This window comes from Tyto alba, unplaced genomic scaffold (assembly GCF_018691265.1).
Source record: "Tyto alba isolate M040663 unplaced genomic scaffold, T.alba_DEE_v4.0 Super-Scaffold_21, whole genome shotgun sequence".
Lineage (NCBI taxonomy): Eukaryota > Metazoa > Chordata > Aves > Strigiformes > Tytonidae > Tyto > Tyto alba.
Window position 1 is genome coordinate 21,972,374 of NW_024881295.1, and position 26,044 is coordinate 21,998,417.

General features: G+C 51.4%; 1 protein-coding gene across 5 annotated transcripts in view; it reads right to left on the reverse strand.

The window, feature by feature from the left end:
• Nucleotides 1–200: 200 nt before the first annotated feature.
• Nucleotides 201–26,044, reverse strand: part of HIPK2 (homeodomain interacting protein kinase 2) — a 136,954-nt gene continuing 111,110 nt past the window's right edge. For 4 of the 5 annotated variants that reach the window (XM_042795577.1, XM_032996310.2, XM_032996326.2 and 1 more), the window contains exons 8-15: nucleotides 25,657–25,876; nucleotides 23,935–24,056; nucleotides 19,212–19,354; nucleotides 18,770–18,943; nucleotides 15,876–16,157; nucleotides 4,870–5,117; nucleotides 3,697–3,857; nucleotides 201–1,920 (exon numbers count right to left, since the gene is read on the reverse strand). In XM_042795577.1, the coding sequence (XP_042651511.1) occupies nucleotides 1,453–1,920; nucleotides 3,697–3,857; nucleotides 4,870–5,117; nucleotides 15,876–16,157; nucleotides 18,770–18,943; nucleotides 19,212–19,354; nucleotides 23,935–24,056; nucleotides 25,657–25,876 (1,818 nt within the window). In that variant the 3' untranslated portion in view covers nucleotides 201–1,452. The remainder of the gene's footprint in view (nucleotides 1,921–3,696; nucleotides 3,858–4,869; nucleotides 5,118–15,875; nucleotides 16,158–18,769; nucleotides 18,944–19,211; nucleotides 19,355–23,934; nucleotides 24,057–25,656; nucleotides 25,877–26,044) is intronic. The other variant, XM_042795578.1, reaches the window with a different exon arrangement.

Consider the following 26,044-nt stretch of genomic DNA (forward strand, 5'->3'; position numbering starts at 1 on the left):
CCAGTGCTCGACAAAACACCCAGCTACATGCACTTCCAACCCCGATGAGCCTCCCCAACACCTTGCCAAGTGAGCTAAGATTGATGACGTGGGAAAAAAATAACCAACACCACCAGCAGAAGAAGAAAACCGGCAATAACAACCCCCCCCCCCCCCAAAAAAAAAAAAAAAAAAAAAAAAAAGAAAAAGAGCTGAGAGTAAATTCCGACTAGCCTCAGTCAGTTTCTAGGAGTACCAGTGGAAGTAAACCCTTAAACCGCGTCTGTAGTTCGGTAAGGCACTACGAGGGAATGATGTAAAACTAAGACTGTGACAGTTGTAATGGCTGTGCCGAGGAACACACCACAGAGAGAAGGCAGCATCTGCACGCACACGCCCACACGCGCGCACACGCACACACACGAACATACCTGGACAATCACATTTGTTACATGCCTATGTTATATCACTTTTCTTTGTGCAATCACATTGAGGAATAGTCTATTGGTATCGTTGAAGTTCAACACAAAATAGTAAAAAGGGCGCATGACCTGTATAGTGCTACATTCTACCAGGGGGTGGGGGTGGGGGGCAGCTAAAATGTCTTCTCCTATACTAAAACGGCTAGGGATTGAAAAGGAAATAAAATCAAATGAAACGCAACTGAAATCCAACATACATTATTAGAGATCTCGTTTAGGAATAGCATTTCTCAGGGATTTATCCAGTGTGTTCAAGGAAAGGGAGAAACATCCCCATTGCTTCTGCTCTCGACCAGTGCTGCAGGGCCTGTTTTGCCCAGGCGTGCTTAAGTGTAGCGGTGCTAGATCCGAATTTAGAGCACTGGGACATTTTCTCCTCCTCCCTCAGCCTCCCTTACCCACTTCCTATTTCCAGAAAAAAAAAAAAAAAAAAAAACAACCAACCCAAAACCTCACGTATGCTTTGGGATATGAAGACCACTGCAAAGATGGGGTATAAACCCTTTGAAATGCTGGATAAATCCCTAATCCATACACCTATTGGATTAAAAACCTAATGGATTTCATTTTAGGTGTTCTGGACAACAAATTTTCTAAATGTAGCTCACTATTGGATGAAAAGAACCTTTAAAAGTCTGTTGGTGAAGTTCTCCGAAAGACAGGACCCACTGGAGGGTCCTTCTGCTTCTCTCTCTCTAGTTTGGTGCAGAATGGTTGGGTTTTTTGTGGTTTGTTTTATTTTTTTCTGTTCTTTTTTTTTTTCCCCGTTTTCTTTTTTTTTTTTTTTTTTTTTTTTTTTTTTTTTTTAAATAAAAAGTGTAGAATCGGTTCTCCCCCTTCTTCGCTCCATTCCGCTTCTTCCGCAAAGTCTCCTTCGTTCAAGTTTCACAAGAGCCTCCCGTTGCATTGTCGGTCTGTCGCGTCCTTCGGTACAAAAGCGGCCGCCTCGCTCCCCCGGGACGGGTGCGCCTCTCGCTCCGTGTTCCAGTGTTTAGATGTAAGGGTACTGGTTGACCTTGGTGGGGCTCAGTGGGTATCCAGTGTAGACTGTGGAGGCTGGAGAAGCACTGATATAGGTCTGATGGGCAAACTGAGCCTGGTACTGGCTCGGGTGGATGGTGGGCGAGGGCAGAACCCGCGGGCCCATGCTGACGGGGACCTGGTGGACGATGCTGGCGGGGTAGGTGGGGTGCTGCACGGCGTGCCGCGCCGACCCTTGGGAGGCCACCAGGTGCGCGACGGTGCCCGTGGAGCCCAGCGCGGCCGGGGCGGTGTATGTGTAGAGGTGGGGCTGGGCGGGCAGGTGAGCGGCGGCAGCCGCGGCCAAGTGAGGATGAACCGTCCCGTGGCTGGGACTGTTGTGCGGGAAAGAGTACGGGGCCTGAGCTATCGTTGGGGTGATGTAGGCTTGCTGTCTCCGGTGACTCCCTGCGCGATCGGTCGAGATGTGCTGCTGGGCCTGGATAAAGACAGCAACAGTGATAAGCAGTTACAAGACAAGAGACGGCTTCTCTACCTCCTCGGTGGTGCCCGGGAGCCTCCCCGTGGCACCAGGACGGCCCCAGGAAAGTCCCTCGTGCTCCTCCTGACACCCTCAACATCACCACAGTCTTCCCTTAGAAACGGGTGCGGGCAGAGGGTCCCTCCCAAGCCTCGGAGGACCCCGCAGCTTCATACCTTCACCAAAACGGCCCCCAAAAGGACAGCGGAGTCCCCCGGCTCGAGCCACGACCTGTGCTGGCACAGCTACCACAGAGACCCGGCCTTGGATGCCCGGCTCCTAAAAACAGTCTTCCGCAAGTCCGGTTGCTCACACAAGACGTGGCATTTGTTAGTGAGAACTCTGCTGATGAAACGGGGTGCGCTGACAGCTCAGGGGAATGAAGTTTTCTAACTAAAGCTGTAGCAGGCGATTTATTTTTGCTCAGTTTGGGTCCTTTGCGGTTATCATCTCCTCAGTTAGCAAAAATAACTTTTTTATTTTTTAAAGATAAAACCCTCAGCCCGATCAGATCCTGCAGGCACCTGGTACCCTCATGTAATCAGCCAGAATTACCTGAGCACGGGCAACCTCTTGCAGTGGGACAGGAGCAATGCACTCTTCCATGAATTTTCTAAGTTTTTCTTTCGCATTGCAGAATAATGTCAAGGAGTTTTCCCAGTCATTTGTAGTCAGAGTATTAAATAACCAATAAAGTAGGAATCAGAAGGCAAGAAGTGCAATGCTCCATGTTATTTCCTTCTATTCTCCCAAGCCCTCTCATCCTCTTTGTAAGCACTCCCCACGCTGTCGTTGTGGTCGGAAATGCAGCAGCCACACTCTTCCTCCACTCTTGGAGACAGCGTCTCGCCCACTTTCTCCATTTTCACTCACTTTTATTTCAAGTTTGTTTAAGTTTTTAAACTCCAACTACATTTTGAGGGGGAGGGGAACGTTCTTCTCCCCCGCATTATTAAAAAAAAAAAAATAAAAAATAATCCAGTTCTAGTTCTGCTTGTATCCAGCTCTGGATGCAAACCAGCACTGTCCTCTCAGCTCTCCAGACCTTCTCCTCTTGAAAGGTTGGTACCTGTGCTGTAACCTCCCTACTCTCTTTACTTCACCTCGGGGGAGAGGGAGGCCCCTGGTGCAGTATGTGAAAAGGGCGCTACTCACCGGAGCTCCTGGGGAGCTCCCCGGGGTGATTTGATCACAGACTATGAAACACCTTGGGAACTGGGAGTAACGGGATTTGCCCAGCTCTCAGCCCAGGATCGCCGACAGGATGATCAAACCGCACTACATGAGGTCACAGGTATGCACAGAGGCTCTGCTTTGCCTTGTCGCGTCTGATGGGGACTTCCCTCCCAGTCCTGCAGCCGGGCTGAGGCACCCCCTTCACTTGGAAGATGCTCTCCTCACGGTTACCTACAGCTAAGGAGAATTCAGTCCTGCTGCACTCTGTTGTGGCTGAGCCACTGCACCTTCCCTCTCTCGTTATTCCCACTCACGCTGCCGGACCGCCTGACTTCAAAACATTACGGCGAGAGTACCGCCAGCCCACTCAGGGGTGGGACCTGCGCTGCCCCTGCTGCCCCAGCTGGAAGATCAAGGTCTGCAGGGAAGTTGCAACAAGCCGACCAAACTCAGCGTGGGGCCCAACCATCACCAGAGTGGAACGGGACAGCCCCCGCGGGAGGAGCGCTAGGTAACAGCTGGACGATGCACCACCAACATCTGTCTCGGTTGACTTACCTGACTTAGATTAAGAGGCTGCTGCTGCTGGAAATGTGCTCCTGGTCGCTGCTGCCTATAGGCAACGGCTCCAGACGAGCTCCCTGAAGAGTGACCGCTGGTGGAGGTCACGGTGCTGGAGGACTTGGACTTGTAGGAGGATGAGTGGTGACTGGTGGTGACTGTGCCAGGAAAGGAAACACATTTGTAGCTTACATCACATTCTTTAATTGCTCACCCTACCTTTTCCTCACTGAAATCTCCTCCAGAGTGCCTTTTGGGAGGAGACATACAACAGAAGCAGGATAAGAAAACGTTTTCTCTTAATTAACAGAATACCTCAGCAGGGCTTCATATACATGGCCAGCCTGTTATCCTAGAGGCAGACAAGCCGGCTCAGTATCTGGACCCAAACCAGGCCCAGAGAGGGCTTTATAGATCCTTCAGAAGCGTGAGAAACTGTTCTGCCAGCAGAACTGTACGATGCAGGTACAAATCCCAAGGAGCGGAAGGAAAGTATAGTGTGCACAGCACAAAAAAGCCCTGGCTTGGCTGACCTCACGGTGAGTAGGGAGGGCGGGAGAAGGAGCTAGTGGGGAGCCTCACCCTCTGAGCCTTTGTGTTCACCAGCAGTGTGTCAAAAGAAAGGACTGCCAAGTAGCTCAAAGCCAACTGCTTCGGGCCAGACTTCCACCATAAGCCCCTTTTCAACACATCGTACTATCTAGCACTGCGGCAGCTCTGGATCAGCAAACCTCATCAGTCCACAAGGAAGATCCTGGGGAAATGTTCTTCCCAGAAACGTCAACAAGTTTGGATGAAAATGCACGTGTGTTCTCAACCTCTTACCCGCTTTAAAATAAACCTATGGAAAGGCAAGGCAGCAAAGGTTCACACTTGCATTTGGGAGCCTCTCATGTCAAATGTTGAGCTAAAGGCTGCATTCTGTTCTTGGGTCTGTACAGAAGTAACTGGGACCGACCCTCGCCCCTGTGACTCCTGCGTGTACCAGGGCACATAAATAATGCAATATGGCTCCCAAGAACAGATGTGTCACTTGAGAGAAGGGCAGGAGCATGGCTTCTTTGGAAAACAAAACAAACAAACAAACAAAATGAAACCGAACAATGAGATTCTTCCAAGATAAATCATTTATTTCTGACTAATTTTCTTGACGGAAGAGGTGCAATTTACCTGGTGCCAGGCTATCACACTCTACCAACACCTCACTGGCCTGGGTTTTCAGTGGTGGCACGATGATCGTTCGGGGGTTCCCACTGCAGTGAGTCTCTGGAACCCCTTTGGTGTCGTAGGTGTTCCCGTTATTCTGCCCTGCGCGATGCTGCACGGCGTAAGGGCTGTTGTTGCTGGAGGAATCGGAGTAGGGGGAGTCATGCACGGTGACACAGCTGATGACGTTCTTCCTTTGCTTGGACAAGGTGCTGAAACACAAGCACACAAGTGGAGGGAGTGAATGGGCAGCGACCGACTCGCAAGCCACCGAAAGGCTCTGCCCGTGGCAAACCAGCTCTGTAAAGGCAAAGCGCGCCCTCCAGTCCTCCGCCAGACAGGTGCTGCTTAAGCCGAATCCCAGGCTTCAAAACTCACTCGCTGCTATTCCAGGGAAGCCTTCACGGAGGTCAAGGAGTGAGTAAGACACTGGGGATAGATCTTATATTCGCACTGCTTAGAATAGCACTGAACCAGACTGCCAGATTTATTTTCAGACTGCTTTTTATGTATGTGTGCTGTAGAAGCCCAGCAGTTATACTATGCTTTGTTGCAAGTCTCACCACCCACACAAAAACGTGGCGGTTTCTCCTAGCCTTCCAGCAATGATTTAATAATAGATGCTATGACTTTTCATGCTTAAATCCCATGAATCTACAAAACACACTCCATTCTATTTACTAATATGGTACAATGGGCATATATTCTCAGTGAGCATTTGAAACTGAGGAATGAACGACAAAAAAATGAGGGAAGCGTGTAATGCTTCTGTTTTTTGGTTTTTTTTTTTTTTTTTTTTTTTTTTTTCTCTGAATAGTCACTGGGTCTCCTGACTCTAGCATGGATTATCGAGGTCCTGCTGCAGCTAATCTATCCTATGACATCAAAAAAGTGATTAAAAAGGAACATCAACACTTCCAAGACTAGTGCTAGAAGTTCATTAGACTAGACTGCATGGGTACAATAGGGATTTGCTCTGGTACTCTGTCTAATTATTCCTGATGGTTTCTCCTTCCTGTTATGAGCTTGTTTAGGGAGAAAAAGAGAGAAGCGAGAAAGAGGAGGGAGGAAGGGGGATGGTGAAGATTTGCTTAAATGGCTCACATCCTTGACAGTGCACAGACCTTGACTACAGAAAATAGCTGCTATGTTTCACTGATTGCATTATGTTGTTATGGCAACTGAAGTTTTTAAAATGATGAAAAGAAATGGATAGCACATAAAAAGCTAAGTAATTAGGCTTAATGGTGGAAACAGCCCCAACAGGAACAGAAATGCCATGGAGAAAAAGGAATCCATCTCTTAACTTCTTGAGTGTGCACTTTAAAAAGAAAGAGATCCCTTTACCATGGAGTCTCCTCTCTCAATCTGCCCGGTCCAGTCCAGGGAACAGCTGATTAATCCAGCCTTAGTCTGTGATGGAGCCATTTATTCCCCAGTCTCGGCATCGCTTCTGATGCAGAGAAAGGTGGAGCAGATACTAAGAACTGTTTCCTTCCAAGGACGCTGTTTCCCTTATTTTTCAGAGTGCTAAAGGAGCACTGGTGGGTTCCCTTCAACTCGCCCGCCCCAAAGCCCTTCCCTCGGCGCTGACAAGCCGCGACTCGACTCGCCGCTTTCCGCGAGACTTGCAATTGCAAAGCCATCGTCTCCATCAGAGAGCGCCCTGGGGTGCCGCGCTCACCAAGTTCCCGCGGGCTGTCACCACAGGATCCTGGTGTGCCCCGAAGAGGACACAAGACCACGTTGTGCTACACAGAGTGAAAAGTATGTCTCGAGAGACCCCGGCCATCCTAAAGCACTGACACTTGAAACAGGACAGGTGATAGAGGGGAAGCTGCTGCCCGGGAACCTGGAAGCTGGAAGCAATCTTTGCAGGGGCAGGGGTCTCTTCCGAGGGGAAGGTGTACGACAGCAAACCCTCATATTCTGCCTTCCCGCAAGGACCCTGGAGAGTGCTGGATTAGAAATGGAAAGAGCAACAGCGCGTTTTAGATGGACAACTACTGTATGTGAAGAAAGATGTAGCAGTTTGGATATGGTGTTACGAAAGAAGAATATTAAGCCAATAAAAATGACGAATATTGCATCAATATTCCTCTCTCCTTCAGCAGAAATGCCTGTAATCACACATTTATGAGTATCCACACTGCTTGCCCTTTGCAGCTACCCTTGGCTGCCAGTTGGGAAGAGATATATATTCTTTACCTCTGACAGTTATTACATTTTATAAAGAAAAATCAAGTCACTAAAGAGTTTTCTGACAACTGATAAGGTCTAGCTATTCTTTTACAGACCCTTCCTTACATAAGTGGCTGAGCTGCTGAACTGGAAATACTTGCTCTCGGCTGACACTTGACATGGGAAGGCTGAGCTGCAGAACTGGAAGGATATATTTTTCTGTGTAATCCGTGCTATTTATTGCTTTAGAATGGGCATATTTTTCACCAATTTGATTGAGGGCTTGTCAAATCAGGGACCATGAGGAGCCTTCTCCTTCAGAGTGTTATAGCTCCTTGGTTACAGTAAGAAAATCAAGTAGAATCTATTTGTTTAAACAAATAAGTGACCCCAAACTCAAACCTTTCCAGAAAAAGGGACCGCAGCAGGGTATTAAACTCATTTCATGGATGGGGAACTGCCAAGGACCGGAGCTGTGGTCCTGCCAAGCCTTACACAAGTGCTCAGCACTACCAGCACGTGGCATCCACCGAAGGCGGCTGACCACTGCAGTAACAGAGCTAAAGCACACGGGAAAACATTTGCAGGACTGGGGCACGAGTGATCAGCCGCTCAGTTCAGCAGGCTGCATCATTTCAAGCGCACGAGAAGACCCACTGAAAGCGGCTGGAGTTTTGTCTTTAGGAAAGGTAACAGCTGAGGTTAATGTCAGAGCAGGCAGAGAAGTCAGCAGAGACTATTCACACATATTCACACATAAGGTCAGGGCTCGGCACCTGCTGTACCACAGCCTGCCCGGAGATTAAGGGTGGGAATTTCAAAAGCACCAAAGGCCCAACTCACGCTGAAAATCAGTGGATTCACAGCCTTAAAGATACACATTAAGCTGAAATGGGGGCTTCTGAGAATTCAGCCCAGAAGAGCTAGCATTCCCCCTTCTCCAAGCCCTCTTGCCAGCCAGCAACCGTCCTCCTTCCAGCTCCCTCTGGGGACTCAGCTGCTCTCTCCATCCCGCAGTAAACCAGGAGTTGTCTGTGTGAGGTCCAGGCTGATGTATCGCCTTCCCTGCTCACAAACTATCAAAACTGAGAGCTTTTACCTGTTGACACAGCACTTGCTTACTCAGCAAGCTTACTGTATTCCCATAACTCAGCCACAGCTTTTGGGGATGTTTGTGCTTACACAGAAAAATACTTTTAAAAGTCCTACCCCCTTCCTATTAAGCTCACTCCAAGCCTGGTAATTGCTTTCCCTCCTGCAAGCACAGGAGCAGCAGCATACGTGATTTAGTAGTGTTGAGAGTCGGCATGTGTTCCCGGTCAGCTTGTGTGCCTACCTGCATTTTGTGGCTAGGTGTATTTTAATTCTCCAGAGGGAGGGAGGGGGGAAGCTTGCCGAAGTGGCATCGAATCCATCCACACGGACTGAAAAGCAGTAAGCCAGGGAAGCTTTTTAACCCTCACTGGCTGGAGCTGCGTCCTCCCTTTCAGAACAGCAGCTGGAAAAATATGCGTTGCTTTGTAAGCTTATGATTAGTTTATGAGTGGTTGCCCATTCCCACCTGGTCCCAAAGGGCTTGTTCCCAAACTTGGACACAAACCAATTCATGTCTGTTCAACGTGCAGACACAGAGCATGACTGTGCCTTCCTTTCGACCACGCAGAAGCAGGTCTCGGGGACAGCTCTGTAACATACACCAGCCTCATGAGTGCACAGCAGAGAGACAGACGTGGGTCTGTCCCCACAGCAAGGAAAGATCTCAAGGAAAAGTCTCATAGAGGAAAAAGACAACAATTTATGCACAGGCGCTGGGCAAGAAACTAAGGTGGGTGTCTGAGATATTGTTAATGGAAAGGTGCTGAAGACAGATGTTGAGAATGAAAAGTGAGAGAAAATTAAGGAAAAGATGCTGAATTAGGTGTTAAAACAACATTGAAACCACCTAAATAGCCAAGGACAAGGAGAGGGACAACAGCTCTTGCAACAGTGCAACTTGAGATTGTTTCTACTTGCCGAAGGCCCAGCCCCAAAACCTGGTATGTGACAGCACTGCACGAACAGGAGATTTTTACCCTGAATATCTCCAGTTACACCAGAATCCTAGAAAAAAGGAAATGCTGTCCAGTGGGGGCAGTTCTACAGCGTGTGGTTCACCCCAAGAGATACAAACCTCTCGGGGTGGCTGACGCTATAGCAGCAGAGGCTTCCAGTTCTCAAGGTCGCCGACACGGCCGCCTGGTTTGGGGGAAGAAGGCACCATCCCACAACTCGGCCTTTGAACTGGTGTACACAGACACCACGGCACGTTAGCTCTGCAGCCCATCACAAAAATTCCGCTCCAGGCCTCTGAAAACTTAGGAACATGCAACCTTCTCACTGTGCTGCTTCAGAATAACCCACCTATTCTAGGAAAGCATGGGGTCAGCCAACAAAAACTCACGCTACAACTGCAATCGCTCCCTTCACGTTGAAATCTTATGCCGTGCATAGCTCCGTGCTGAGAACATGCCCCTCTTCAGCTCAAGCTCCATCCCAACCTGTTAATCTGCTCCCACCTTCCTTGCGAATTTGTGATGCTGAGAAATATTTATCAGGTACTACACTGAGGCCATTTTATTAGGCTATACAGCAGGAGCTGTAGCTATTTAAGCCATATATACTGAATTGCTTAGCAGGTTGTAAAGGTCCTGCTGCTGAAGGTTTGCTGAGAGAGCTACTGTCTATCTCTGTTATTTTAAGTATTAGTTGCATGTCAGTGTGTCTTCTGGAGATGGAAGGCAGCAATCTTTTTACCAAATGACTGTGGTTAGTCAATGTATTGCTATGCAGAGTCAGTGCATTACTATGCACAGCATAACATAGCCACAATAGGCTAGATGTCAAAAGAGAATTACAAATGCTATTTTGACCCTCGCGCACGCACATCAGCAAGTTGGCAAAAACACCTGGCTTGTGCCTGCCAGCAATTTCTATCCATAAGGGGAATTAAAGTCCTCTGAAGTAGGCTCCACCGCCATTGCACGACGATGGGAATAACAACTTGCATTAGCTTACGCTGTTATAAAGGTGAGACTCACACAGAGGCTGCACTGTATAGTTCACTATCTTGAGAGAAAGGGAAAAAAACCAAGCCTGCAAGAATTTTGCGCCAGTGAAGGTGGCCAGTTGCTCAGTGTGCCCGTGTGACAGCTGAGGTCAGTCCTTCTGGCCCAGGAAGACAGCGATTACTGTGAGGATCCCACGGAAAATGAAGCTGGAGAGGCGCTACTCATGCTACCAGCGCGGACAGAGGGGAGGTGAGGGGCTCCCCCGCCTCACTGCGGTGGAGATGCCCGGAAAGCCACCCGCCTCAAGGCCACGGTCGTATCGCCTCAGGAAAAACAGCCGTCACTCCCTTGGCCGCCGCGCTCGCTGCCTGGATGGGAAGGCGGCGGCGGCCTCCGCGGCCCGCCCGGCTCTGCGCCGCAGCCCTTGGCGGGACGAGCTGATTCCCCCGGCTGCCCCACCGGCACGGCACGGCACAGCACGGCATGGCATGGCAGTGGCGTGGCGTGGCACGGCACTGGCACAGCATGGCATGCATGGGCATGGCACGGCATGGCACGGCGCTGGCACGGCATGCATGGGCACGGCACGGCACGGCGCGGCACAGCACGGCGCGGCACGGCATGGCGCGGCACGGCATGGCGCAGCACGGCACGGCACGGCGTGGCACGGCACAGCACAGCACTGCGTGGCACGGCACGGCACAGCATGGCATGCATGGGCATGGCACGGCACGGCACGGCATGCATGGGCATGGCACGGCACGGTGCAGCACAGCACGGCGCGGCACGGCATGGCATGGCGCAGCACGGCACGGCACGGCATGCATGGGCACGGCACGGCACGGCACAGCACGGCACGGCATGGCACGGCATGGCACAGCGTGGCACGGCACAGCACGGCACGGCACGGCATGGCACGGCACGGCACGGCACGGCACGGCATGGCACGGCGTGGCACGGCACAGCGTGGCACGGCACAGCACGGCACGGCACGGCACGGCACGGCATGGCACGGCGTGGCACGGCACAGCACGGCACGGCATGGCACGGCATGGCACAGCGTGGCACGGCACAGCACGGCACGGCACGGCATGGCACGGCACGGCACGGCACGGCACGGCATGGCACAGCGTGGCACGGCACAGCGTGGCACGGCACAGCACGGCACGGCACGGCACGGCATGGCACGGCATGGCACAGCGTGGCACGGCACAGCACGGCACGGCACAGCACGGCACGGCATGGCACGGCACAGCACGGCATGGCACGGCGTGGCACGGCGCAGCACGGCATGGCACAGCACGGCACGGCGCAGCACGGCACAGCGCTCCTCGCCCCCGACCACGGCTGCCCGCCCGCCCAGCCACAACCCCAGGGTGCGTCTGTGCCTCCGCCCTGCCTTCGTGCTGCTGCTTTATTCTTCTCCGCTTCTGGGCTCCAGAGGTGTTGAATCAGAAGAGGATTTACCCCGAAACCACCGCTCCAGGCGAGGTTGCATAACGGGGAGCACCGCCTGCTGCTTGCTGAGTGTGCGCTCCGATTACTGCGACTGCCCTTGCACTGTCAGTCTGTCTGTCTGTCTGCTTGACTTTCTCGCACGTAGAGAAACGTAAGAGGAATACATTCCTATGAAGAGTGGCAAGTCTACTCTCTGGTTTTACTCTCTTCAGTGCTTTACAGGTAAAGGCGAGACCTAAATTCTTCTTTCCGGAATAAGTAACAATCAGGGTATTACCTTGCAGCGCAGTACTAAGCACCTCTCTGGCCTATAAAGTCTCTTTGTAAAAGGTGCTGAACCAAGAGTTTAGAAATTCACTGGTGATAAACAAACAGGGTGAAAAAATTGTTTCCTGTTCATATAATGCTGTTGATATGCAAATTCTTTTATGCTGTACTACAGGACAAAATGTCACATGCAAAACTTCGTGGGCATCAGAAACAAAGTAAAACCAAATTCGTTCAGTAAAAATGTTCCCTTTTCATTTTGACCATTTTTTTTTTTTTTGTATTATTTGCTTAGATTTTGAAAGAAAAAAGCCCCTCCATTGAACCAGAAAAGAGAAGCCTTACTCTTAATCAGTTAGTCCCCTAGCACTTTCTCCCCCTTAAATAAACGTCAAAACTTTTTGCAGTTTTGAAGCTTCCCCAGATTTCACTGTGTTGGAGATATTACTAGAAGAATCTCAGCGTAGCCTGCAAGAAGCCTCGGTTGAGGAACTGGCTTTTTTCTCTCAGGAATTTGCCCCCTGAAAATCCCTGACCGTTTCTCTGAGGACGGTCCCTGCTCAGGGATCCTGCCCGAGGCACGGGGCTGGGGCCAGCAGGTGACCCCCTTTGACAAGGCTCCATCGAGCAGCTCCTCCAGAGCCCACCTCGCACCGCCTCCCCAGCACCTCCACCCAGCAGGAGCCCAGCATTTTCAGATGACTATCGATTTTAAAAAAGTTACACCAAGCTCCGCTCGTCAACAGTGCAAAACACATGTACGCAAAGAACGAGCAAGGTGCTGGCCGGCCTGCCTGGTCAGCTGGTAGCTCATTACATCCTGCTTGAACATCGGTGCTTCTCATTAGGAAAAGGAAAATTCTGCCTGTATCACATTGAATTCTTCAGATTTTTCTTTCACCAATAAAAGATCCGCATCCCCTGTACGAGAAAAGCTCTCTCTGCTGCTCCGCTATTACAGAGGCTTTTCTGTCCACGTGAACCCAAGCCGGAGGGCTCCGTCACTGCATCAGCAGGATCATATTTTATCAGCATTACCAGTCCTCCTTAAACCGAGCCTTATGCACTCTCACATCGTCGAAGGATCTACTGCTTCTCACAACCACAGGTAGTTCTAATCTCTCTTCGCTGAGCAATCAATAAAATAAACATTTTTAGTCTCATGGGTCAAAGAGAATTTCTAACCCCATAAAAAATAAGAGAAGGAAGTGCTGTAGCAAATTCAGGAGCTGATCCAATGCCAGTTAAGTTAATGCGAAGATACAACTGCTATCAAGGAGATGGGATCAGGCGATTAACTTTGATCTGTCAAGTACCATATGATTTCTGCATTCTAATCTAGAAAAAGCTAGTATTGCTAGGATGTGACCAATAGCACGTTTCAAGTCATTCCTTGTTTTTCACCCCCACACCACAGCTATTGCCCAACAGGGTGATATTTGCATAAATATGGGCGAGACAATGCATTCTGTGCAGTTTCAGTTTCGACTCAGATCTTGAATCTTTGGGCACTGATTACATTAAAGCACATACTTCACTGTCACTCCCATTTTTCTTGGAGCCAAAAAAATAGGCGAGTAAGAAAACTTGGAGGTACTTTCCTAAGTGTGACGCACTTTCAATGAGAAAGACCTCAACTTTGGCAGGGGCAAAGTTCATTGGCATTAAATGCTGATACAGCTTCCTTGACTGGAAGCTACACTCTCGTTCCAGCTGAGAATACGGTCTTAGATCTGCTCAGGTCAACAGGCACCGAGTGAGTTGATTTCACTCTGCCGGAGACTTTAACCAGAAATTCTCATTCTGGACATGCTGTTTTCCATCCGTGTCTCTGTCTCTAATTCTCCGCTTGCTCTGGTTACATCTGCACAGGCAATTTAACTCACTCTGGAATTCCAAAAGGTGCCCGAGAACGGCCCATGTCCGTGCAAAATGTCTACATGGCTCAGAAATTAAATCTAGCTCTTAAGCTTTGGCCTTCCAGGAATGCTAGCACCCTGGCACCCTGTGCAGATATGCCATATGGACACAAAAAGTAGCCAGGGATCCGATCCCAGGCAGGAACGCGTCCTGCATATGCTTTAGTCATATCAAAGCCAGTTTGTTTATGTAAGTCTGGCTCCTGGGACTACTTTCCTAACCCCTTGGCAGACCTTGCCCGAATATTTAAATACCCCAAACTCCCAACTTGATTTCCAGATATTTTCCAGAACTTTGTTCTGTCTGTCTCCCTGGAGAGGTGCCGAGTGAAGAAACTGGTCAGATGGCAGGAAAGTTGAAGCAGAGACAACCGTTAGCCGCAGTGGCCGCAGGATCCCAGCTCTTCCCTCCCTGAACCCACGATGATCCCCGGACGGTAAGTGTAAGTATTTGCACGTAACTTCCCAAAGCTTGGGACCAGCACCATGGGAAAACATGCTTGCATATAGCTCCCATGACCTTGAGATACCTGCCCTCTTCATGCTGCCCCACCTCACAGTCTTAGTTTTCAGCACCTCTTCTGTCTTCCCCTTCCTTTCCCATAAGAGCCCTGGAAGTGGGGGCTCCTTATCCACAGTCCACCTGATTTCCACGCTAACCTTCATTCAACTTCTTCTGTAAACATGCTTTCTTCTCCTGACCAAACTAAGGAATACTGTAGCATTTTTTTTTTTTTTTTAAGTGAAACAGGTTTGGTTTGGTTTTTATGCTGTCCTGTGATCCCCACGGTAACCACGGCACTCATGGCAAGGCTGAATTTGAGAGGCACTGAGCTCTTGCTGCCCAGTGGAGTTCACTGTTAGGGAGAAGGGGAATGGGAAGCAGCAGCGGCTGTCAGGAGGCGGGTTAAATTTGCAGCCCTGGACACCTGAATCATATGGCTCCTCTTTACACATTTTTAGCTCCTTGAGGCCAAATGCATCTCATCTTTTCAGTGCACATTTGCAGTGCGCCACTTAACACCACGGTATGGAGATTCAGAGATATAGATAGATATCTCCAGTGATTAAAGGAAAAAACGCCATGGAGCATGTTCTTAATAAATAAAAAACCTCATTTTCTCTCGACAATTCTGGAAGGATAAGGTTAAAAAATTCCTAGCTCAGTTACCAACATAAAGACGCTATAATTGTTCAGCTGTTTGCAAAGCTACTTCACTACAACTTACACAGCAGAGCGATGGCTCGTGACTGGCATCAGATGGGAAACCTAGCGTGCTTGCATGTGATGAAAGGTGCTGAAAAGACAGTCCTGGAACATTAAGTCCTCCCTCACCCACAGCAGATAATCAGCAGTGGCAGCAGTCCTGGGCCGCACTGTTCACTTGGGTGCGTTAATCCCCTGAGGAGCGAGCTCAGTCACCAGGGTCCTCACAGCCTCACCGACGCCTCCCTGTAGTCACTCATAAAGCAATCAGTTTCTGCCACTTTTTACAATGGTTCAGGGGCGTTTTGGCAACACAGTCAGAACTGAGCAAACCTCATGCAACGTATTTCCCATTATTGAGTGTTTATGACACAACCGCTACCTGTCTTTCAGGACCTTTTTATGGAAATTAGCACATACAGAAGGTGCCATTTAATGCTCTTTACAGATGCCTGGATCGCTCAGAAAGAGAAAAGGCAGTTTTAAGCTCCCTTCCTCCCAAGCCCTTCTTTTTGTCTTTGTTTTAAACAGCCATCTGACTTAAAGAGGCTCACCACCACAGGATCTCCCTTTGACAGTCCTGCGAGACAGAGAAAGCTATTACTTCCTCTTGCAGATGAGAGAACGTGGCACAGAGAGACTGCTACGCTTCTCCAAGGTCACACAGCAAATGTACAGCGTGGCAGAGAGCATCGCCTGGGTCTGCCGAGTCCTCAGCTAGTATTTGAGGCTCCCCCCGGCATCTTTCCTCCCAAAGGAAAGGCGAGCTGGGCACTGAGACCCAACCGCACCCCCTGGGACCCTACAGCAACTCCTGGGATGCTCCGGCACGTCCCCGCCCCTGCCTCTCCCTGTCCTGCACACAGAGCAGAGCAGGGAGCCGCTGCTCACCTGGTGGGCGCGTGCTTCTGCTCCTCCTCTTCATCGGTGTCGCTGCTGATAGTGATGACACTCACTGCGGGGCTGGGGGTGTCGGGAATGATTATCGTCTGCCGCTGCCGCTCCCGCGTGGTGCTGGTGGCCACGTCGCCCCAGCCGCAGGTGACGGCGGTGCTGCAGGCAGGGCTGTTGTGCACCATGGCACAGCGGGGAGGCGTGTTCTCCTTCACTCGTTTCGACCGCTGGGGCGAGCTGATGGATTGAGAGGATGAAACTTCGTAGGTGGACGCGTTTCTGGAAATGGGGAAGGTTGTTAGTTGGTTAAAACTCGGTTTGCTTAAGTTGCCTGTCGCCACGGCTTCTGATTCCTGGTCTCGGGTTCAGTGGCACTGATTTATGGAGTCTGGGAAAACTGCAAAATTGGCACAGTCACCTCTTCACAGAGTGCCTCACACGCCTTATTCATGTAACTGGCTGAAAAGTAGTTCCTTTCCGTAAAAAAACTCCATTTTGTTTGCCCTAGGAATTTCCAAGAGGGAAATGCTGCCTCTCAGGACTTTGCACTGGGAGGTAGAGGCCAGTCACACAGCCCAGCCATACACAAGCCAGGCGGGCACAGCACGGCTGTCGCAGGAGGCAGAAGAACCCAAATGGGAATCGCTTTCTCCTGCATCCTCCGTGGATGCGTCATGACCAGGTATTTTTTGGCCAGACGAAGCTAAAGGCAAAATTAGAATACGTTGTGGAAAGCAACAAACATTTAGCAGGAAAACTGCTTTTCTTAGTTGAAAATTTAATCTTCTGTTTTAGAATCTTTTCAATGGACATTTCCTGCCCAATGCTACATCCTCTAGGATAGTGGGGTCTCATGGATGAGAGCACGCAGATGGGAGGACATACACTCAGTTTCATTTCATTCCCATGTGAGGCAGCAGATACAGCATATATAAATCAGAAAGAACAATCCTTTTATTATGCTGTAGAAAAACATTGTCAAGTCCTGTTTTTTTTCCCAGTCTTCCTACTTCAGCCTCCCTGCCTGACAGTTGGAAAGGGCCCACTTGGATCAGGGATCTGAACACAGAACCTGTCCACCAGACAGTGCAGCACAGGTCTGCAGATGGGGTTATTTGCCAAAGCATGCTGACTAAAGCCCATCTCACTTGTTTCCCACGTTTTCTTTCTTCCTTCTATTTCTTCTGCCTATTGCAGAACATTTGCAGATTCAAAAATGAAAAAAACAACGTTCTGGTTTCGTTCGACAGCGGGGCCTGGGCTGCACATTCAGCTTGGCCCGAAAGCTAACAAAAGGAGTAGGTGGCATCCATCAAAAGGAAGTCGTTCTGGACCTATCGCACTATACCAACTTACACAGGGTCTTTTGCATAACAAATGCATGCACAGTAGCATTCGGGGTGCTTTCTGAATACCAATGAAGCAGCGTGGAGTACCCTCCCCTCCAAAGAAGCACATTCCTCATTCGGCTACAAAAGTGTCACAATTAATGAAGCTGTAGGGACCCCTTGCTCTGAACGTGTCCAATTCCTCCTGGACGCTGCTACCCTGCCCCTGGAGAGGGAAGGGAGAGGGGGGGCCCTGCCCAGGCACTCTGGTTGCAGCAGGCGCTCTCTTTTGCTGGCTTGCTGGGGACGTAGCTGCCTCTGCTCTACGTTCCGAATGGGCTAAGACAGCTGGAGCCCACCCAAAGTACATGCGACGTTAGAGAGCAGATAAATGGAAAGGAGTTAAATAGTGGCCTCTTAACGAGAGTCAAATTGGTTGTGAACTCAGAGCTCCTCTGGCCCCAGTCCAGTCACCCAGGAAAACCACGAGCTCCTCCGTTCTTGCCACTGCACAAATGGTGACCCATTTTGGTTCTCTTCCCTTGCAACTGTTCTGTTTTGGTTTTAAAGAAATGTGCTAGTTTCACAGCCCGGAGGACTTTCCCCAGACCAGCTGCACATACGTCTTAAGCTGCCCTTGTCCTCTAGGCAAGATTACAGTGCCGTGACAGGCGCTGCAATCATCTGGGCTGCGCCACATAACACAGTATAAACCAAACCCCAGTCTCCTCCTCGTAGAGCCAAATGGTCCTACTGAGAGTTGACAGATTTAGGTGTCTAAAAGTTGACAGATTTAGGTGTCTAAGAGTTGATAGATTTAGGTGTCTAAGAGTTGATAGATTTAGGTGTCTAAGAGTTGATAGATTTGGGTGTCTAAGAGTTGATAGATTTGGGTGTCTAAGGACTGCCCCTGTATGAGATGCCCTTATAAAATGTTCCCCGGTTTATTCTGCCATGATTATAAAAAGGCCAGTGCGGGTATCTTTTGCTGGTGTGTATTGTTGAATAAAGGGGCCAACCACCTATGTTAGGAGCTAGAGAGCGTAAGGGTGGCCTCCAGCCACCCCGGCCCTCCTCCGCCCTGCCTGACGTTCAAGCTCCGAAGACAGGTCGGCATTCCTTTGCTTCGGACGGGGCAGATCTCGTGGGCACTGCACCTCAGGGGTGCTCCCGCGAGAGGAGGTGGGAAGAGAAGGTACGGGAACCGGGCGTTGCGCCTCGCTGGCCTGAGAACGCCGCCACGATTTTCATGGCGATGGCTGCAAGGCCGCGGGTTAATCCCCGCGGCGCGGGGAGCTGCAGGAGCAGGGCGTGAGCCCCCCGTCCCGCGCCCCCCTCCAGCCGCACAGAGTGCTGCTCGCCGGGTATAGGAGGCGCCTGACGGCCTCTCAGCCCCGCCGCTCTCCTACCCTGGGCACGGAGGAGGCGAAGCGGCGCGGAGCCCCGTCACACAAAGCGTGACCCGCCGGCCGGGGCACAGCCTCCGCTTTGCCCCGCGGGTGCCGGTGGCTCCGGCGCCAGGGGTTTGGGGGTGGGGGGGGGGGGGACCCCGTGCACGCTTACCGGGGTGCCGACTGGTGCTGCTTACTCTTCCTGGCGGAGGCGGCGGGCGGCTGGCGCATGACGTGAGCCACCCCCACGTTGACGGGCTGGGTGGCGGGGAGAGCCACGTGGCTGGCCAACAGCGCGGGCTGCTGCATGATGGGGTTGTAATGGCTGCCGTGGGCGTGGGTGTTTCTGCAAAGCGGGGGAGACGGGCACGCGTTTAGAATGCGGCTCCCCGGCCGGCTCCCGCCGCCCTTCACCGAGGCGCCGTTGGGGCCCCGTCCCCCCCCCCGCCGAGGAAGGAGCGTTTCCCCCAAGGGAGCGGGGAAGCCGCAGCCTCTGCCCTTCTCCCCCCTCCCCGGGGGGCTCTGCGGCCTCGCAGCAGCCCGTCCCTCCCCACCCCGGCTCTTCTCACGCCTCCTCCGGCACCCCCGGGCGCTTCAGGGAGCCGCCAGTTTACCTCCAGTCTGCCAGTGGTTGGGTGCCCGCCATGGACTCCGGGATGACGGTGGCGTGCTGGACAGAAGTGTGGGTGGCCACCCCGGTCAGCTGCTGCCAGGCCGGAGGGAGCAGGATCTGCTGGGTGCCACTGGGCCACGCTTGCTGCCGGGCAGAGGGAAAACAACTTCTTAAGAAGAGGTGTCGTGCACCGAGCGGGAGCGGTGGTCCGTGCTCAGCTGGGGCTGCGGGTAGCAATGGCGGCCGTACCACCTAACTCTTAGAACTTTTTAGTCACAGATGACAAATACTGGTAGGAAGCCACAGTAAAAGCAGTCAAAGTTATCGACAGGGAGAGCGCGAAGGAGGGGAAAAAAAAAAAAAATCCCTGCCATCCAAAGCAGCAGCTATGTTTTAAGCCTAACTGGGAAAGGGAGGAATCAAAACTGGTCGGCATTTCAACCCAAACATCAAACCCTTTAGCACCCTTTGACCCTCCAGATCAGCTGGGAACTCTGGCCCCATTGTTATTTTCCGCCCCCCTACAGCCAATTTTCCCAACAGGACCTAAACGACTACAGGAACTTAAGAGGAACTAAAAAGGAGAATGAACTTTTCAAGGATCAAGAAAAGAGAACAGGGGGCTTCAAGGTTTTTGTGAGGAGGGAAGAAGGTGAATTTTGGGGCACCGAGAAGGAATGAGCATCGAGTGCTCCTCAGGAGGAACATCTTGCTGCATGGGCCAAGGAGCTCGGTCGCCGGCTGCCAGCTCCCCAGGAGGCCCCCGGCCAAAGCAGAGCCGAGCCCTGCCCACTACACCTGGCACGTCTGTCCTCCCCACGTGCCCTCCAGCCCTTTCTGAGCGGGTGCCCCCCTTGCAGGGGTGGAAAACTCTGCCCTGCAAGTTGACTCATCCCCCTGCTCCGCAATCATCTCTCCAGCTGCATCGCCCCTGGCATCAGCCAGCTCGTCCCGCGCCGGTGACTCCACACACGACCCAGATGATTTTGTTTTCTGACTTGGGGAACTTTCTTTGCTACGTGCTGCCTGAAGGCGGCTCTGGCAGCAACTCGCTGCCTGGGCTGGGGACCACAGGGGTACCGGCTATGGCCCTCCTTAGTCCCAATCGGCACTGCTATACGGGGCCCACGTTGTGTTAGCTCACAGCTCTAAGGAGGCTAAATTTTAGAGGGGAGGCTTCTGCCAGGCACTCATTTGTCCCCACCTCCATCCTCATAAGAATCCTGTTAACTGTCCCTATGATCCCCTCCTATCCTCCAGTAAAAAAAAAAAAAACAAAACAAACAAACACAACCCTCCCTCACCATCCCCCCAGAAACACCTTTTCCCTGTTCTGCTCCAAAGTTTGACTGTCTTGTAATTTTCCATGCTGCTGCATTAGATGGAAAGACTGCTATGATGAGGCCTCTCAGCAACATCTGCAAAGGATGGGCAGTCAGAGGGCTCTTGAGAGCTCTTCATCTAAGGAGCCACAACCATGGACTGGTGCTGCTCGGAGCGAGGAGGAGGAGGAGGCGAAGACCCGAAAGGATCACGGAGGAAAAAAGCTTTTTTTTTTTCTCAGCTTTGATATAAAAGAGGAGACTATACTACTGTTGCAGTCAGTCCCCGGGGACTACCTGGATTTACTTGCACAGAAAACTGTTTCCTCCCTTTTCAGGAAGAGAACCGAACAAATCTAAGCTCCTTTCCCGACTGCAGTGCATAAATTTAGACTCAGTGTCAGGGTCCAGGCACAACTTCCTCGCTCATTAGGTAAGGACCACTGAATGATTTAATCTGCAGATAAGACTTGCCTAGGCCGATCCACTTAGCAGAGTGTGCTGTGCTTACACACGGGAGGCTTGCGCCGGCAGCCGCAGCCCATTCTCAGTTTTTGCATTCGTGTGAAATTGTGCCGCCGCCGCGGGGCACCGCGCTGGCCCCCGCGCTCAGGAGCTGGTGGGTTGCCCGGTGCCACACAGCTCCCACCTCGGATGCAGAGAAAAAACAACTAATGGAATAAGTGTGTTTGTTCTGCAAGGTGGTGGGCAGGACCGCGCTGGGAAGAAGTGTTGCTGGGAAGGAGTTAAAAGGAGAGAAAATCAAGAATTCAGGGCATTATTCAAGGACAGGGGACAGTTCTGGGTCACGTCATGGAAGCCTGCCAGGAAACAGTACAGCTTTGTCTCTTTTGAGATCTGAAGCTGCAGAGAGCTATTAGCAAAGACAGGAGCAGCCTCCTTTCACTGGTCTCTGTGCGTACCGTATGTGGACCACGCTTGCTTGGAAGGGTGAAAATAGACCCAGAGAAGTTACACGTAAGTTACTTTTGACACTGGCTCTGCATCTTCCAGGCTGTTTTCTCTGTCTAGCACCACGCCACAGGCTGCAGACACACCACAGCTGCCAGAGGTGATGCCCAAAATCAGCCAGTGGGTCCCCCCAGCCCCTGGAGCTCCTTCCCCTGCCCCTCCTTCGGGACTGCTGGGTCTCATACGAGATGCAGAGGGAGCGCTGGATGCTGTCTGCGCTGGGATGCAGCGAGGCTTTGCCAAGGAACAGCCCTCCTGCGCTGCGTGCTGGGAAGGGGGGAGAAGGCTCGATGGCACTGCCCAGTGCTGGGAACACCAGGAGCAGCACCGTGCCTCATCAGGGGGACAAATGAGGCAGGTGGAAAGACAGAAGTGGGCTCCGGAGGCACTAACGCTCTCTGCCCGGGACAGTCCCTCTAGTAGTTGCAGCAATTGCACGGTCTGGTCTGAAGAGCATTAGATAAGCAGCTGTGCATGAGAGGAACAGCTCTCTGCTGAGGGAGAGATACGCAGCCGCCCAGAGATCAGATGTGACTACAATGCATTACAAAGAAGCTGTGTTTTTCCATTCAGGAAACTGGAATTGGGTACAGATTTGTTTATCAGCCCAGCTGCTCAGCCCGAACCGAGCGAGGCCCGTGGACACCAGATGCCACCGGCATCAATCAGAGCGCTTGCCATCAGAGCAGCAGCTAGCATGTCTCATTGCGTGAGACAGACAGCTATATCAACAGGCAGACCACCTCTCTTTTATTGAATCAAAACCTAAAAATCTATGCAAGTGAGGAGTGTTTCTCAGAAACGGCTTAAATTCCCTTGTGGAAGTGACAGTGAATAAAACGTCAGTAGAAATATGAGAGGGGCAGTCCGTGAAATGGGAGTTCATGTCGCAGGGGCAGCGCAGAAATTGGGAGCAAAGCTCCTCCTGAACACTCTCCCTCCCTCCCACAGACCGCGTGGTGACTCCAACAAGGTCACTTCAAGAAGAAAGAAGGAGCTGGAGGTCCTGAGATCTTTCAGGATCCTGCTGCCCATGTAATGCTTCAGACCTGAGCCTCATCCCTCAAGCCCCACGCAGCAGCACACCCCAGGAGGCCTGGCAGAAGGGTGGGACGTGCAAAGCTCTGTCACCTCCTTCACCCACTGCCTTGGCTGACCTCCTGCACAAGCAAAAAAGTGCCCACAACCATGCCTGCTTCTTGCTTTGCCACCGGTCCCCCTGCCTCTTAGGCTCTCCTTCCTGAGCAAACAGGAGATGTGGCCCACACAGGTTGTTACAGCAGGCTGCACCAGAGACAGGTTGGATGTTCCAGACAGCCCTCTAACAAAGACTCTGCTATTGGGAAGGGGCAGGGCACGTTAGCTAAGGGAAATCATGCAGGCTGCAAGTTGTGTTTCCATCTGCCTTCACCAGACAAATGTGACTGGCAGCTGGCAAAGACAGACAATTGGACCAAGTCTCACCCCAGCAACGCAACCCCCAGGCCTAAACCCCAAAGTCTGCTGCTACGTGACTGCGTATGACTGCACTGGTATTAAGGAAGGCATGGCAGATCAACCCATCCTGAGTCAGAGGCATGCATTTTTGACTTGCAGATCATCTTTTCCAGGCTGCACAACTTAGTATTAAGTATACTAGGTGCCTTGGGTTTTGTTTTGGTTTGTTTTTTTTTTTGCCAGAAACATGCCTGATATTGGCAGAGGTGCCATGGCACCAGCCGAAAAACCAATAGGGGCACATTCACTGAAGCCAGCACAGGGAGGAATGAACTGCCCCTCCTTTTTGAGGAGCTGGGGTTCCCCTCGAGGATGTGCATGTGATCGGTGATACCCATTCCTGTTTGGGAATTTCCTGGGAGGAACCATGCTTTTCCTGCGAGCGTTATTTCAGACACAATTGTGCCAACAAATGCTGCTGACAAGGAGAGCTTCTTGGCTGTGGGGCCCTTGCCTCTGCTCCCTACATCTCTCTCATAACTTAAGAGCAGAGGGGCAGCTCGTAAAACAGAAGGGTGCAAACCTAAAGCATGGAAGATATTTATCGGCAGCGTGGAATTCACCAGCGAAACTCCTGGCTACACACTACCACTGACATCGTGAGTTCAGGAGGACGCAGGAAGGTTACTACTAATTCCTCCTCAGCAGAGGCCTGACACAGCTTCCCCTGAGGCTTCCCTCCGATTCCAGTGGCGAAGCAGAAGGAAAGAAGGTCTTTCCAGAGACTTCTGCAACTCTGACACAGCCTTTGAGCTGAACAATGAACTGGGGGAGGTTTGGGTATTCTGGAGAAGGCTGCAGACCCTTATACAGCTGCCCAAGTCTCCAAACTGCACCACAGAAGGCCCCCAAAGCAAGCTACTCTCCTCAGCCTCCAAGATCTAAACACCACACAAAATACCTGCTGAGCTCAGCGCCTTCAGGTCTCCTTACCTGTGTGAGGAGTCCTGGCTGGATCTGCAGAGGCTGGGCCCCAGGAGCCTGAGTGACAATGGGAACGGCGTTCTCCATCCGAACTGAGTAGCCAGCGTGCTTCGAAGGGGAGGCTTGTAACCCTGTTCCGCCAGCACAGAAGGTACAGCATTAGCCATCAACAGCACTGCTAGGGACAGGGGATCTCGTTTTCAGAGGTCCCTAAAGGCGGTTGCCAATGTCCACTTAAATTGCAGCGTTCAGTCCCTCTGAAAAAAATCGGGCTCTCGGAGTCCCACTTATTGTAGCTCAGCCCAAAGATGTCCTTCAAGTGTTCATAAACATGATACGTGTACAAGGGTGCAGAAAAGACATCGTCAAAGATGTTAAGGGATTAACTGAGTTCATATTTTTAGGGTACCTCAAATGCACGGGAAACATACCAGTGCAATGCGTACAGGGAGAAAAGGAAGAGAGGGGAGGCAATGGTTTCTCTTCCCCCATATTCTCTGGTTTGACAACAGAAAATGGTCCTTGCCAGACAAAACTCATCGCTATGGGAGAATGCTCTCTTCAGACCAAAGTGGGACAGTGGGATGGGAATCCAGGACTCTGTACTCCCTCAGCCTTGGCAGGGACAGGTGATTTTCTCTTGCACAGCTGCTCAGGACTCTTAGTTAAAAGTCTCTCATTTGACCACGTAATCTAGCACACCCCAACTCATCACTGCTGACTCAGCCACGCACTAGCCCAACTGAGCTGGAGGAAGCTTCCCTCTCCCCCACCTTAGTGCAACGGCACAGCCGGTGCTACCTCCTCTGCTTTAGAGCCTTCTCAAGACAGCAAGCAGAAGACGTTAGCTTACATATTCTAGCAATACATTTCTGAAGTCAAGCCCCTGAGATGCATTCTAACTATGTAGAAGAGGTCTAGCTAGACTCTCCTAGTTCAGAAGAGCCTTGATAATCTTGCAGAACATTTAACAAGTGCCTAGAGACTGCTGCACAGACAGGCTTGTAGAAATGAAGAGCAGAAGTTGCACCAGCTGAATCAAGGTCTATTTAGACCACTTCCTACAGATTCCCAGCTAGTTTTTTTTTCCAAATTGCTGCAGCATATAAAGTCAAGAGGAGGACAAGTGGCTAAATCTGATCATCACCCAAGTTGTCTGACAACGGTGCCTGCCACTGGTATACATGGGCAGGGCTGTTTGTGGCAGGGCTGGAGCTGAAGGAATTGTACTAATAAATGGTCCCAAGCGTCTGTTACGGGGGCAAACCCTCATCCCCACCAGCGCTGCACTCCCTGCTGCATTAACCTCCTGAGTCCTGCTTTTGACAACTGAATCCCTGAGAAGTGATGAACCCGCTATTTATGTGGTGATTTATCGTTGTGGTCGGGGAAAGTTTTCAAGTCCACTGAAGTGAGGCAGAAGAGCCTCAAACTCTGTTCAGGGCAAAGGATGACAAATATCACCTACTCTCCCCCAGCTCCTCCCCAGCGCTTGCCCCGTTGTTTTAGACCAGCCACCTCCGACTCATGATGTTGGAGGTGCCTGCAAGATCCTCCGCTGTGGCAAACGTTCCCACCTGCAACAGCCTCACTGCTCCGATTCACGAGGCCAGCAATTTTTCTGCCCCACGACCCGCGCTAAGCAGGCTTGTTTCCAACGAGAGCTGGGTGACGAAACCGCAGCGGGGAGGGAGCAGCGGCTGGCCGAGACCCGGCGAGGCTGCTCCTTACCTTGGAAGCCTGGGGGGCAGACGATGAGAGCTTGCTGGAAGGGGTCGGGCCGGGCGCAGATCTGCGCTGTTCCTGTCTGCAGGGGCATGCTCCGCTGGGCCACCGCAGCCATGGACGCCGCTGAGGGCTGGTAGAGTGCAGATTGGTAATTTAGTATGGAGACCTCGGGGTTGGCTAAGGAAATAGTGGCACTGGAGGAGGTGGGAGCCAGGTTGGTGGTCTAAAGGAATGACGGGAATTAAACAAAAACAAACAAAAAATGAGGGAGATGGGTAGGCTGGAAGAGGCAAAATCCAAAAATAAAATAAAAAAGTAAAGTAGCGTAAGATAAGGAAAAAAACCAAACCAAACCAAAACAGCAAACCGAAACCAAACGAGGGGTAGAACA